Source organism: Chrysemys picta, chromosome 3 (assembly GCF_011386835.1).
Source record: "Chrysemys picta bellii isolate R12L10 chromosome 3, ASM1138683v2, whole genome shotgun sequence".
Lineage (NCBI taxonomy): Eukaryota > Metazoa > Chordata > Testudines > Emydidae > Chrysemys > Chrysemys picta.
The window spans coordinates 34,028,571-34,044,372 of record NC_088793.1 but is presented as its reverse complement, the minus strand read 5'-3'; the positions used below and the strand labels follow the sequence as shown (position 1 = coordinate 34,044,372).

Below are 15,802 nucleotides of genomic sequence, written 5' to 3'. Positions count from 1 at the left end.
CTTACCAATCCTGGTAGTAAAAGAATATTTTACCTAATATGTAACCTAAATCTTCCTTGCTCCAGATTAAGGCCATTAGTACTTCTTGTCCTGCCTTTAGAGGACGTAGAAAACAATTATCACCACCCTTTTTATAGCAGCCCTTAACATATTTGAAGACTGTTAACAGGCCCCCCCATCCCCTCAGTCTTCATTTCTCATGACTAAACATGCAGTTTTTCTTAACCTTCCTTATAGGTCAGGTTTTCTAAGTCTTTTATCCTTTTTATTGCTCTCTTCAGGACTCCCTCCAATTTTTCCACATCTTTCCTAAAACGTGATGCCCAGAACTGGACACAGTACGCCTGCTCAGGCCTCAGCAGTGCTGAGTAGAGCGGGACAGTACTTGATGTATCTTACTTAAAACACTTCTGTTAATACGCTGCAGAATATTAGACTTTTTTTTGCAACTGCATCCCACTATTAGCTCCTATTCAATTTGTGCTCCACTATAACCCCCAGTTCCTTTTCTGCAGTATTACTGCCTATCCAGTTAGTCCCCATTTTATAATTGTGCATTTGTTTTTCTTCTTCCTAAGTGTAGTAATTTGCACTTGTTTTTATTGAATTTTTTAAGTCTTGTTGATTTCAAACCAATTCTCCAATTTGTCAAGGTCCTTTTGAATTCTAGTCCATCCTCCAAAGTGCTTGTGACCCCGGCCAGCTTAATGTCATCCAATAAGCATACTCTCGACTGTGTTATCCAAGTCATTAATGAAAATGTTGAATAGTACCAGTCCAGGACAGACCCCTGTGTGACCCCACTAGATATGCCCTCCCCATTTGACAGCGAACTATTGATAACTACTCTTGGAGTGTGTGGGTGGTTTTTTGTTTTGTTTTGTTGAAATCAATTTTGTACCCACCTTATAGTAAACTTCATCTAGACCATGTTTCCCTAGTTTGCTCATCTAAATGTTGTGTGGAACTGTGTCAAAAGCCCTACTAAAATTAAGATGCATCTGTCATGGATCCACAGCTCCAGTGTTCTGGAACAGTCCCTGGGAGTACCCCTTTAGTGGAAAAAGCGATACCTTAAGGGGTCTGGCACACTAGAGTAAGCCACTTGGCTTCACCGCTTTCTTGGACCCAGCCTCAGAGCCTTCAGCACCCCTGCCTCGCACCGTGAGCTCTCCAACGAGTCCACCTGAAAGAGACTTGTACACCCAAAGAAAGTGAGCAATGCACCCCCACCCTTAGCATCTGCAGTGCCTCTCAGCCAGTGTTGTAAAAGCAGTAATGTTTATGACAGGGTGGATTTGATTTAAATCAAATTGATTTAAGTCACTAGTCAGGAAGACTCGATTTAATCATAGATTTCAACATAAAAGCGCATTCTTGTTGGTTGTTATAACCTTAATACATATTCTTCACAACTCAGAGATAGATGTAGGTTTTATTTTGTAGAAGGTACACACTATACATTTTTAAAGGGATTTATTTTGAAAACTTTTCAGATTAGTTTTACAGCTATATCAGAAAATGAATGATTGGTTATTTCATTTACCAAAGATAATTGAAACAGATATTTATGAAGTCATTGGGAGGTGAACTATCTCCAATTCAACAGGGTTAATCATTAATATTTGAAGGATTTTCTTGCCATGCTGTAATAGGAGAACATCACCAGACAGACATTTAAATTGTTTTATTTAATTAAAACAACAACGTTATGTATTCTGGATTTTTTTCTTCAACAGCAAACATATAATATTTTAACAGAACAAGCATGACTTTTTGAATTTAGTTAAACATCCAAGTTTTTTAAAATCAGGTTTGTTTTTGTTAAAATTGTTTTTAACTAAAATAGTTAAATGAAATATATTTTTTAAAGAAACCAAAAATTAAATCGACTATGTCAGCCAGGTCAACATGAGAAACTTAAAATATTGGCTTCTGCAGCTAACTGAGTCGTCTTCATCTTCGGTTTCCTGTTTGTTCATAATCTGGAAAAGAAAAACAAGCTTTCCTGCTTTTTCAGGTTCCAAACAATTTCTCAATTTGGAATGAATTAGTCCAAAGGAAGAAAATATTCTTTCAATACCGGCAGAAGAAGCTACTGCTGTTAAAAGTGAGACTTCAACAGTCTCCGAATCCAAGTGCTTAAGTAACTTCTACCAGTTCACTGGTGTGACTTTCTTTTAAAACATCATCAGCAAACATATATTTCTTGAATGGTTCACCCTTAGTTCTGAAGTTTATTATAGCTGGCATTATGGAGGGATGCTTGCTGGATGTCCATGTCATAGCCAACTCCTCTTCTTCAGCAGTTAAGGTTTGACCCTGGTACCGAGTATTGAGAATATTTGCAAGAAAATGACCTGGAGATAGTGCTTGTCCCATTCGTTTTTTTTAACGCTTGGAATTTAACTCTGTCATTGCATATTTCTCTTTTTAAGATCTCACTCAGTTCCTTCCAAATTTCAACACTGTCCGCAATAAAACAGCAATTTCCCTGCATTTTGTTCAAGGCTACAGAAATAGGCTTCAGGGTACTCAGCACGTGTTCAGCATTTCTCTTAAGCCCAATGTTGAGAACTTTGGCTGTGACAGCGCCATCTATTTTTTCACGATTTTGTTCACAAACGGTCATCAGATTAGGCCAGTTCTTGATAGAGTGCTCAAAACAGTCCACTACTGAGTTCTATCGCACGTCTTGTGGGAGAGTTGGCTTGGTTCCTCCCACTTTTTTCAGAGCAGCTGCTGCAAAGTGGTTGTTACGGAAGTATTTTGCAATTTCAACAACATTAGCCTTTATTTCTGGACCACTGCAGTCTTTGGCTAGGAGGGGCATCAAATGAGCACTGCAACTGTGTGCTATTAGCTTGGGACTCTCTTCACTCTCTTGTAAATAATTTCTTCTCATCTAGGATACATTTGCAGCATTGTCTGTGACTAAGCTGTGTACTAGACATTTGCATTTTTTTTCACAGTTTGTTATAGCTTTTACTGCTACTTCTTGTAAGTATTCTGCTGTGTGTGCATTTCCTGATGTATCTATTGTTTCTGTAAGGAAGACATTCCCTTCTTCTGTTGTCACACAAGCACATACAACAGGATCATTGTGGACATTGCTCAACCCGTCAAGACTCAAGTTAACAATTTTACCTTCATGACCTTTTTCACACTGCTCAATTTCTTTTTCATACACTTTATCCAGCAATTAGCCTGCAACGTCTGCTCTGTTGGGTGGACTGTATCCCGGTCTTAATGACTGAACCATGTTAATGAAGTGTGGGTTCTCAATCATATGGAAAGGAGAGTTTGTTGCATAAACAAACCAGGCAATTTTTTCATCAATTATCTCTTTTTGTAATCTGCTGGTTCTTGTCACAAACGTATCTATGGTTGTTTCTGGATGATGGAGATTTTTTTTCTTTTTGCTACAGGTGATATACTGTGGCTATGTGACATACATGATGTGACTGAAACACAGTCATTGGCAAGATAACTCTGAAACTATAGAAAATGATGGTGAGCTTGAAGGTGGATAATCTTCAGAATCCTGGATGTTGAGGATGGATTCTCCTAAACAAAATAATCAATGCAGTTATTTAATTATTATTACCATACTGCTCATTTAGTATTACTCATTGTATTCACTGACACTCAGTACTACTTTAAAGGTAAAATTGTAAAAGGAAGATCTGCCTATTTCAGCTATTTATTTTTTATCACAACTGCATCTAAAATGATAGTACCATAGAGTAACAACTATATTTTTTGCTCAAACATGAGAATTCAAGAATAGTCCAGAAGGCAGACAGGCAGTCCTTACAAAAGAAGTATGAAATAAAAAAGTTTACCATCCTGAAGATGCTGCATGTTCAGACATGTTCCTTTCATCATCTTCAATGCAGCTTCCTCCTGAGAAGGAACACTTCAGTTGTTTCATTTGGGCAACCACACCTTGCATTTCTTGGTTGCACTGTTTGCATTTTGCACGCATGCCTGTCTTACCCACAGGTAGAGGAACTTCATTAAAATATTCCCAAACTAGGTTTCTTTTATGGCCTGCTGCCATTATAGGTTTTCCCTTCTAGTGAGAGAATGGTATGGTAAAACTGAAATCAGTGAAGGCTACACTCAGAAAGACCTCAAGACTTCTGGAATATGCTGCTCAAACAGTTTCACTTTTGTTTCTACTGCTTGTCCCTCCCTTCTCACATTTATTCTTCTTCTTGTCCAGATCTATTCTGCCCCCAACAATCTTCTATTCATTGAACTTTTTAAAACTTTGCACTTTTAGAGAGGTAAGGAATTGACTGTGTACACAAATTTGCAGAGGGACAATAGGGTTGAGGTCTCTTTATTTCTCACCTCTCTATATTATTTATTTATTTATTTATTTAAAAACATTTTTGCTGTTAACAAGCATGTTCTCTCTGGAGACACAAATCCACAGTTTGAGAACTGCCAAATTAAACATCTCTGATGGGATCTTCTAGACTAAGCACTGAGTCCCACTGAGTAGATAGAACGATTAACCTAAATAATCTATACAGAAGATCCTGGAACCTCATAAGATTGGGTCCCTAATCCATGAACTATTGGAACTCATTTACAAAACTTTTCTTAAACATTACATGACTAGATTGTCTCATACTATAGAATTAGAATTTATAATCCCTACTCCATGATGAGATATCTTTGATCTATAATGTATCTTAATTAGTTTTTTTTCCCAAAAAGCATTTTATCAAAAAAATCTGATTTAAATAATAAAAATAATCCAATTTTTTTTTTAAATCATTGACTTTTATCCACCCTTGTTTATGAGATGTCTGGAACACAGCATAAAAAGTCCTTGATTAGTAGAGAGAAAAGAAAGTGACAGCATGATCCATTCTGGCTACCCAGAGTCCCAGCCAAGTACTTAAATTACCATAGCCCCTTATCATGCTCAGGGCCCTGTTGTGCTAGGCAATGTACAGACACCTATAAAGAAACAGCTCTGATGTGAAGAGTTCATTGTTCATGAAGAATGATTTATGAATGGTGATGGGAGAGGAATATAGTCTAATGAATAAATATTTATTATAAGTGGAGCTGGTTAAGGTTGCCCAGCACTTCCCATTATTAGACCTCATTTTCAATTACTTGTAATGGCCAAATTTGAACAGTTTGGGGTGAGATTTTCTATGCTGGTGTCTGCTTCAAGATGAATGTGGGGGGGGGGGGGGGGGGAGATTTTTTAAAATTGTTGAACACTTTCCATTATAAGATTCTTTTGCATTTTTTTGAGAAGTTTTAACGCCTCAATTGTTTGCAGCGGGGCTTTGAAATCATCAGGGAGAAAGCCCTCGGCTAGAGATGTATCTTTTCTTTGTCCCATAAAATTCTGCTTGGGTTTGGCTACAAGATTAAACTACTAAAATTGCTATTTTCCTAATGTGGCTTGTGTTCCTTAGGGAAGTTTTGGGAATATGCCCAAATAATAACTGAACATGAACCTTCTTCTCTAAGGCCAGGCTCATGCTACTGTTACACTCCACCCCCCACCACCACATTCTGCACTCGGAACACCTGGGAACATCTATAGTGGGGAGAGAGGAGGAAAGCCTCTCCTCCAAACCACACTGCTCTTTGGACCTAGCATCCCTAATTCTGGGGCACTACATGGGGCAGAAGCCCCTCACCTTCCAGGGGAATGGGGAAGGAAAAGAGAGAGAACCAACCGTACATCTGGAGCCATCCATGGTGCCAGCACCTTGTTCTCCTCCCTCCCTTGGATAGTGACCTTCTCTTGCTGCCAGCTAATGTACTTTGCTTAAGTGTTAGAAGTCTGAACCTTCAGCACTGCAGCACAAGATTCAAACCTTGCTGATGTTGCATGTTGGGTGGATATGTACAGTTACACTTAATAGAATGTATTTTTATCTTTTTAAAAAACCATACAAAATAACAAAGTTTTGTTAATAAGGTTGCAAATTCAAGCACTGGAAAGTTAGGAAATGCCTGAATTAATGTTGTCTGTGCGACCTTAATCCAGCCCTCTTGTATGTATGCATTATGCTGCACACTTTAATTACATGACTGCATACTGTTTTATCCCACAGGACCTGTTCCTCATTCAATATACAGGATAGATGCACAAGAGGGCAAAATTAAGGCTGCAGTGGCAACTGTAAATCAGGCGCTTCCTAATTTTAGAGTGCTTGACTTTGCAACCTAAATAATGTTCTTTAACATAGTTTATTTTTGTATGTATAAAATATAAAGTACTAGCTTCATCATTTTAAAAGGAGGTGATAGAATAGTTCAGCTCAGAATCTTCAGTTTTTAAAAGTCGTGCACTTCTGTCCAGTAAGCTTAGCATCACTTAAATATGTTTTTAACACATTCACGTAGGTTAGGCTCAAACTTTGTAATAGGTTAAATACTGAAAAAGCCAATAAGTGTGTGTTTTGGTGTCTAAAGTTAGACACAGCTAAGTAGTAGACCTACCCAGTTAGTGTGTTCTTGTGTTTCATTTAAAGAATGTCAAGCTTTCTGTTTTGGATAATATGTATACCTTCAATGTTTGAGGAATGAACATGCTTGTGAAGTGAATCACGTATGTGTTTTGTTCTTCATTTCATTAGTCAGAAAGTTCACAAAGGGATAATTTTATTTCCAGGGTTTTTATCTCCAAGGAAACAGAGTGGCATTTCTCGGGTGGGGAAAATCATTGTGCTTTTTACAGATCTAGAGTAAGACACGTGCCAGTGTTTTTAATCAAAGAACACAAACTAAATTTACCATTGAAGAATTATTTTGGTGCATGATGTAACAAACTTGATTTTTTTTAAAGAAGTATTTACTAATTTTGAATGCATCAAGTTGACATGCAAAATAAGTTAATAAAGAGATTGTTCATCTGAAAGTTCTGGAGTTTTGTTTTAGCCAGTTTTAACTTTCAGTAATTTGTTCATGTAGCTATTTGAGTTAATTTTGTGTTTGCTCTTTTGAAGCTCATGTGGAAAATGAAGAACAGTACACTCAAGCATTGGAGAAATTTGGAGGCAACTGTGTCTGTAGGGATGATCCAGATTTGGGAACAGCGTTTTTAAAATTTTCTGTGTTTACAAAGGAGTTGACTGCTCTCTTCAAAAATTTGGTAAGAAATGGTCTAGAATAAAACATTGTTATGATTGGAACTATGCTAGGAAGAATTATACGTATAGATGGTTCAGGTGTATTTAGTTCACAAATAAAACCACAATTGTTCCTGTTGAAGAAAATTCAGTGTTTTGGAGACCAGTATTTCTGACCTCCCTGAGAATGTCTGTAATCTTTGACTTGAACCAGTATGTCACATCTTCACCTTTGCCTCCTTCAAATCCATAATTGAAACATGCTTCTTTGAAGCCTATGAATCTTAGTGCTTTCCTCAAGGAAGTGGACATAGTCCCTATTCTTAAACAACAGCAAAGAAAGCTATTAAAACTGTTAAACTAACAAAATATGACCTATGTTCCACTGCTTGTTCACTCTCTTTTTACCTTCCTTTTACATATTGCCTTTGCATTATGTAATTGGATTGTAAGCTTTTGGAGAACAGATGGTTTTCTTACTTGCATGTAAAAAGCCTACCCCATTTTTGACACTGCAGATTATAAATAATATATAGGGTTCAATTCTGCAAATGCTGAGCACATCAAGTGTTACTGAAGTCAATAGGAGTTGCGGGCACTTTGTGCCTTGCAAGATCAGGGCCATATTGTATGTGTTCTACATGCACAGAGCGAACATGGGAATATAAAAACTTAAATTACAAGAGGCAGATTCTTTGCCCACTCTGCTTGCTTTGTGTTACTCAGAGGACACAATCAGGGAATGAAAGCTGGCTGCATTCCCCTAGGATGGGTGAGTCCCAAGCCCTCATAGAGCCAGCTAGAGCTAACTTTTATGCTACCTTCCTCAGGGGACAGGAAGGAGGAATGGCCAGTGTGTGATGTGCTTCAGCTGTGCTCAGCTGGCAGTGGTCTTCTGGGGACTGTTGCCAGCCCATGTTATTTAGAGGCGCCTCCAGGCCATAACTGGCTCCCCGATGCTGTTCCCTCCCTGCCTCACTGAGCATGATCTTGATGAGCCAGGGAATGAAGCCCTGAATATTAGCACTGAAATATATTTCACATTGAATTTGGATATCTCCAGATGTGGGGTATGACGTTCTGAGATTAAGGACCAGTTTTGCCACCCTTACTCAAGTTGAGTTAGTCCCTTAGCATATAAATACTCGCTGAAATTAGTAGACCTACTCAGTTTGAGTAAGGGTGGCAGAATTGGCCATTTAAATGAGTACACTTATGCTGCCTACAGAAACACACTGTACTATATCTCATTTTAACACAGTACGGTGAGTAAACTGTTTCTCCAACTGAGTATAGTAATCTATAACATGGGTTTCAGTTATTTTATCTGTATTAAGCAACAAATGTTTTCACAAGCAATGTTGACTGAAAAAGTAGTGTCAGCTTTTACGTTCTTATTAAAATAGCAGTGGGGAAGCTGAAACTGTTAATGTGTCTTTTTAAAGATTATTTTTAATTCAAGCCAAATAAATGTGGACATTTTACCAAAAAAAGTAACTACTGAATTAATTACCACAATTACAGAATAGTGTGGGTTATGTGTAATAATAATAATAATAATAGTGTAGCTTTTATATACTACTTTTCATCCAAAGGTTTGAGTCTCCTTTACAAAGGAAGTATCTGTATGCTGTGTGTGACCTGATCAGACTATTTTAAGGTCATTATGAGACTTGCTTGTAGGAGAGTAATTTCATAATCAGATTCATCTTCCTCTAAGCAAAACGAAAAGCAGCGTTTCTAAAACTTGTTTCTCTGTTCTGGCTTCTCACTGTCAGCAGTCTATTTTTCTTGCTTCAATTTATATAGATCAGAAATGCACGTCTTTCATTCTTCTCATTTTATGGTTCTCATTTTCCCTACTGGCTGAGTGCCACATATTTTCGCACATACAGAAACTTTATGGCTCCTCCTCTTGTCTCATTATCATTGTTATCGTATATCAGGGAAGACTCAATGAATTCCAGCAGGTAGGCCCTCTGTCCCCTCTACCTCTACTGCAGGTTGCTGAGGGAAGTGTCCCAATGGACAGCTCCTTTCTTTCTCCAGATGTGCTCCACCCTTCTGAGGTTTAAAGTTGTTTGCTTCCTGCTGATTGCAAAATGAGAACTGAAGAAGGACAGACACCCATTGTTATCTGAATTTCAGATGCCAGCAGGGAAAGTTTAAACTCTCCCCCCCCAAAACTCTTAAATGTCCAAGCATGAAAAAACACACAAACTCTAAGGTTTTTTGAAAATCACTTATTTATAAACATGAACTTCTTGGAAGTATTTCTTTAATTTTTCCAGCCAGAAATTCATACCACTTGAATAAATTGTTCTCCCTTCTGGAAGTATCCTACTTTGAAAATCATCTCCAAATTGCTTGGATACAAGTCGTTTTCTAAGTGGAGATTACAAGGGACTGTCTTGAAAGAGTGCTGTAGTATTCTGAAGAGACTTTGGATTCTTCTTTATTCTTATTTAATTATTGATATCTGTTTTATTTATACAATACAACATCATAGCTGTGCATAATGCACATTTCATGTTTTTTTATACTGTTGTAAACTATACTGACCTGAATGTTTTACACACCTGGAATGTCAGATTGAAGTCCTTTCAGTACCTCCTTTCCCCATCCATGCTTCCTCTTTCCCCCCAGAAAAATACCCTTTTAGTCTGTCTCCTCACTCACTGAATTATGTACAGTACAAAGAGATTTTTGAAGCATTCTGCATCAAAAACGAATGTATTGACATTAACTTGGCACACTGTGTTTTAGTTGTAAAGAGATTTTTGTTTTTTGCCATACAAGCTGCTGCTGCAAGCCATCTTTTTAATCACTTATGTTCTTTAGTCCCATAAGGCACTTCTAAAAGATTTCAGAAAAGATGCTAGCAGAATGAATAGCGATATTCTGGGGAGAGAGAGGACATGCCCAGACTGGAACAGATGACAAAGCTATTTACCCTAGCGTAACTTGAGGCCTAGTGTTAAGCTTTACCTTGTCATTTATTTAGAATTTTCTTGATTTTTGATTGGAGAGCTATTGTGTTCTGTCAGCTGAACATCGGGGCTGCAGTTCTAAAATGTTTCAATTAAAAAGGGAGCGATTTCCTTAAATCGTTCCTTCATGTCGTATGAATCTACTTTAAAGATGGTCTGCTTTCACCGCTTTTCATTCTTTTTCTCTTCTGATGGAGAAGACTGGTGGCACCTTAAAGACTACGATTTATTTGCGCATAAGTTTTTGTGAGTAAAAAAACCCACTTCTTCAGATGCCACCGGACTCCTCATTTTTGTGGATACAGACTAACACGGCTACCCCGATACCTGACGGAGAAGGTTTCCCAAAGTACACACTCATGCCATCATGACTTTAGTCTTTTCATGGTCATATCCGGGCATCTGGATTTTTAAACCTTTCACTTCCTCACATTAGAAACTCCGTTTCTGGTATCTTATGACTCAACTATAGAGTGGCCAAGTTGAAGTTCAGGCCTTGATATAGTTTTGATTGGGAGCAAATGAATTAACGTGTGTATCTTGCTGGATTCCTTTTGTATATGCATTTTAAAATAGCTACTGAAGCTATAAGACTATATTTTTTGGAGAACTCAATTTTCAGGTTCTTTGGTTCTTCATGTTTGGAGACTAGCCGTAAAAGCTGAGGTGGCATTTCTAGAGGGGGACTGTATTGCACATTAACATGCATTAAAATTATCAGTTTTTTATATTCTCCGCTACATTGGTTTTTATCAGTTTCTTATAGATGTGCACCTTTTTCTCCAGTACAGAACCCAGATAATCATAGCAGAGCTCTATCCACTGGCTTCTGTATTGTAACTCCAGTATACTGCCATAAAGTTTCCTTGAGCTTTCTCTGGGTCAGAAATGGTCTTTAAGAAGTCCACTTGATGTTTCTTTTGATTCTGATAACCTAGGTGAGGCACTTTTCAGAAAGGAACACTATCTTTCTTGGCATACACACTGTTGTTCCTTGGTGTTATTTTTCATTGATAGCTTGTTTGGCATTCATTTAGTTAGAATAGTAGCATCAATGGTGTGGTTAGGTCTGTGTATGGGATGTTTTTGTATCAGTCACTTGTAATTTTAAATACTTGAACGCCCTATATGATTAAGTGTCAGGTGGTACCGTATGAGTTTGAATATCAGAAATATTAGGATAGGGAAAAGGCCAGTCAACCCAACATGCCTACTCTTTACAAGTTTTTCTTTTAATTCTATTCTTTTTACTGTGCCATGGGAAAAAACCCTATAATCGCATATCTCCTTTGTCTGTTTCTCCCTGGAAAAAAGATCTCATTTGTGCAGGTCTCTACCTTGTACTTTAGAAACAAAGTAGCTATTTAACAACTCTGTGCTTTGTTTTTCTTCTCTCTCCCCCTATCTCCCCCCACCCCCAATTCCTCAATATACTCTCCCTCCTCCTAAGTATCCAGTGGCCTTTTTATCCGTAGTCTGTTGTGTGTTTATTAATTTAGTTTCTCTTTGTAAATTCAGTGCTCATAACAATTGCTGGATGACAAGCACTGGAATCTGAAATCTTCACTTTACAGAAAGTGCTGAGGAAGGGAGGAGAAGCTTCCATATAAGGAGTAATTTAAAAATGCTAGGGTTATTAATTTACAAAGGAGAAAAGTAAGGGTCAATGTTTTTGCTACATATTTTGGCTAACCAGGTGCTCCTGTTTACCTTTTCCATAATACAAAAGCAAGAGAGCACTCATTGAACTTGAAAGGTAACATGTTTAAAACTGATCAAAGGAAATGCTGTTGTACAGTGTATATAATTAACCTATGACACTTGCTGCCCTGCAAGATATTGAAACAAAGAACTTAAATTTTTTTATTTGTTTTTAAAGTTCAGGTTCTGTACTTGCAAATGTGTATAGCTTTACAGGTGTGAGTAGTCTGCTTAATGTCAACAGGACTTCTCACATATGTAAAGTTAAGCATGTTTGTAAATCTTGGCAGGTTTGGGTCTGATTCTCCATGCTGTTAAACATTCGTAATTCCATTTACTTAAATGGAGTTACTCCTGATCTCACTGGTATATGTGGGGAGAGAACTTGCTAAAGAATCATATGACACTATACTGATGGGTGCTTTTAAAATCAACAAGGAGTCTGGTGGCACCTTAAAGACTAACAGACTTATTTGGGCATAAGCTTTCGTGGATAAAAACCTCACTTCTTCAGATGCATAGAGTGAAAGTTACAGATGCAGGCATTATATACTGACACATGGAGAGCAGAGAGTTACTTGGCAAGTGGAGAACCAGTGTTGACAGGGCCAATTCAATCCGGGTGGATGTAGTCCACTCCCAACAATAGATGAGGAGTGTCAATTCCAGGAGAGGAAAAACTGCTTCTGTAATGAGCCAGCCAGTCCCTATTCAAGCCCAGATTAATGGTGTTAAATTTGAAAATGTGTTAAATTTGAAAATGTGCATCATTATTCTTTATTTGAAAGAGCAGCATGTCAAGGTGTAAAGTGAGGTATGTGAATGTGATGACAGATCTTTATTTTCAGCATCTCAACAAAATTTATTGAAGAAGTTGCAAGCACTAGTGAAAACAGAGAAATGATGCAAAAGGTCCTAGAGGAATCAGAAATTAACATGAAATTCAACTTGGAAAAACCTGGACATCAGTAATGCTGAGTGTTCTGGGGGAGGAGGTTTATAATAGAGAGCAAGTTAAGACACGGTCTTGCAATGGGATATGATAACAAAAAGGTGAGTGCAGTTGTGGGCTGCCTATGCAGAGCAGACAGGTAGTAATCCCTCTTTATATGGCTCTGGTGCAACTGCTTCTGGACTATATTAATGTCTTTGCCAGGAAGAGATTGACAAACTGGAAGGAGTTCAGAAGATGATAGCAAATCATCAGGCTTTGAATCTGGCCACTTATGAAGAAAGATTAAAAGAGTTAAACATGTATACTTTGTCTAAAACATAACAAAGAGATGTGGAGGAAAAAATAAAGTAGTTACCAGATAGTTTAATTATGTCAATGGCAAGGAAGGAGAGGAAATTGGGGTCCAAGTAGAAGCAAAACTTGCTAATGGTAAAATTTATTAGGCTAAGCAAAAGTATCCCAAGGGAAGTGGTGGAAGCCCATCACTTAGATATTTTAACTTTGACTGGACAAAATATTAGAAAATATACTGTAGGGACCAATGGGCCATTGGTCAGGGTGTTGGACTAGATTCCTTAAGTGCTTTTTCTTCTCTTAACATCTAGAATTGTAATCCTCATGGTTTTGAGCATAAATTGATAGCTCTAGTCAGGAAGAAATTTTCCCTCGTAGTTTTTCACTTAGGTGCGTAGGGGGGTTTTGCATCTTCTAAAACAGGGATCGGCAACCTTTGGCATGTGGCCCATCAGGGAAATCTGCTGGCAGGCTGGGACAGTTTGTTTACCTGCAGCGTCTGCAGGTTCAGCCGATCGCAGCTCCCACTGGCCGTGGTTTGCCGTTGCAGGCCAATGGGAGCTGCGGGAAGCAGTGGCCAGTACATCCCTCGTCCCACGCCACTTCCCGCAGCCCCCATTGGCCTGGAACGGCGAACCGGCCAAACCTGCGGACACTACAGGTAAACAAATCATCCCGGCCTGCCAGCAGCTTTCCCTGACAGGCCTCGTGCCAAAGGTTACCGATCCCTGTAAATGTAGTAGAAGTGGCAAGCCATTGGTCTGTTTTGACATAGCAATGCCTATATTCCTTGAGAAATCTTGGGTTAAGTACTGTGAGATTTATTTCTTTAAATAAAAGACTTTCTTCTAGGTTGATTTTTCTTCAATGCTTTTTCTTTTACTATATAATTAATAACTTTTAAAAATTCCAAGGTCAAGCACACGTTATATCTTATCTTCACAGTGGTGTAATGTTTCATTGTTGTTCATTTCCTGTTTGTTAATTGGCTTTGTGCTGCTAAAAACCTGCAACCCTGGGAAACCTATTTTAATTTTTACAATCAAATAGTGCTTTTCTTTAGTGAAAGGGAAGTTACTTAAGCAGTGTAGTACATTAAGCTATACTAGCAGTCATTAATGAACCCATGTGCTTTGGTGTGTGTGAGGCCAATGGCTGAGTGCTATCAACAAACAAACAAACAAACAGTAGAGAAGTGGTTTAGTAACCATAAAATGCACACTTAGAGTGCTTGATTCCAATTAGAAAACCTTTTTTATTTTCAATTAAATTTAAAACATTTTAAAAGCACATTTAGCGTATCCCTATTTGTGTGTCTAAATGATTTTTCAGCAAAAAGTTATAGACATTGTTGATTAGAAGGTGTGGTTTTTTATTATTATTATTATTATTATTAAATAAAAACTTTTGAAAGTAGTGCAGGCTTTAAGGTTTTGCAGTCCTGTCTTGAGTAAACCTCTACTTTAACCAAATAGATGAGTTACCCAATTAAGGACTTCAGGATTTGGTCCTATGATTTTAAATTACCATATATACTCGATCATAAGCCAGTTCGTTTATAAGCTGAGCCCCCCCAAGATGGATAAGTAAACATGGACAATTTTTATAACCAGTTCATAAGCCGACCCTATAATTCAGGAGTCAGCAATCTTTGGCTCCCGGGCCATCAGGATAAGCCGCCGGTGGGCCGAGGTGGTTTGTTTACTTCGAGCGTCCGCAGGCACGGAAGTAAACCTAAGTAAACAAAGTGTCCCAGCGTGCCAGCTGCTTACCCTGATGGGCTGGGACAGCAACTGGTGGGGAAATTTTTTTGGGGGGAGAAGCTGGGAGTCAGGGGAGTAACCCCTGTGACTACCCCCCACATGATCCCACCCTACCCCGGGACTCCCACACTCTCCCCATTCCATCCCTTCCCACCTTATCTGGGGAGGGCCAGGGGAGGATGTCTCTGGCCTGGCTGGAGCTGCTCCGACAAGCTGGGCTGCGCCGCCGCAACATGTTCCAGTGGGCTGGGCCAGGTGGCGTGGCCGCAGCATGCTCCGGCGGGCCGGGCAGTGTGGCCGCGGCCTGCTCCGCATTGTGGGGCGGGGCCGAGTGGCATGGCTGCAGCCTGCCAGCCCCAGAGCTGCAGCTGCTTCGGAGGCTGGGGGGAGAGCAGCATGGCCAGAAGCGGAGAGACTCTGGCCCCGCCTCTTCCCTTCTGGCTCTGCTGGCTGTGCTGCCTCTCCTTGCTCCCTCTGTTGGGGGGAGGGGCTCTGTTCCACCTCTCCCTCTCTATACCTGTTCATAAGACAACCCCTTTCTCTGCTGCTTCCCTTTTTTACTACAAAAATTTGGCTTATGAACGAGCATATAGAGTAGTTTAGTCCCTTTTTTCCCTGTGCAAATGTTGGCTTGGGTATTACATCTAGTATGGCTTCTGGCAGCTGAGTATTTGTGAAAATAAACATTCTCCCGCCTGCCGCCTTTTCTCCCCCCACCAGCCTTTTCCAATTTGTGAATGTTAATTTACTACTCTCTCTCTGTCATCTTATCTTGTTGGAAGCTGTCAGAGGGAAAACTGTGTGGCTGCCAAAGCAGCAGTTTTAGAAGTGGAAACCAGGTCAGTTATTTTTTTTTTAAACGTGGAAGTTGCCAGTGTTTCTCTGGCACCAGGGGCAACTGATCTTGCAACATCTCTGAAGCACTCCTAGACTTCAGTGTGTATCTCCTTTCCCAACAACTTTTAAAAAGTTATCAATCAAAAT

At 39.1% G+C, this 15,802-nt stretch overlaps 1 protein-coding gene and 1 long non-coding RNA gene across 6 annotated transcripts in view; one reads left to right on the top strand and one right to left on the bottom strand.

Moving 5' to 3' along the window:
• The window catches only part of ASAP2 (ArfGAP with SH3 domain, ankyrin repeat and PH domain 2), a 163,725-nt gene that overhangs the window by 33,818 nt on the left and 114,105 nt on the right, over nucleotides 1-15,802 (top strand). For all 5 annotated transcript variants that reach the window (XM_008179899.4, XM_008179896.4, XM_065590132.1 and 2 more), the window contains one exon: nucleotides 6,993-7,138. In XM_008179899.4, coding sequence (XP_008178121.1) covers nucleotides 6,993-7,138 — 146 coding nt within the window. The remainder of the gene's footprint in view (nucleotides 1-6,992; nucleotides 7,139-15,802) is intronic.
• Nucleotides 1,434-3,982, bottom strand: LOC135982618 (uncharacterized). The gene is made up of 2 exons (XR_010600056.1): nucleotides 3,846-3,982; nucleotides 1,434-3,567 (listed from the first exon to the last, which is right to left on the bottom strand). It is a non-coding gene; the product is annotated as an uncharacterized LOC135982618 (long non-coding RNA).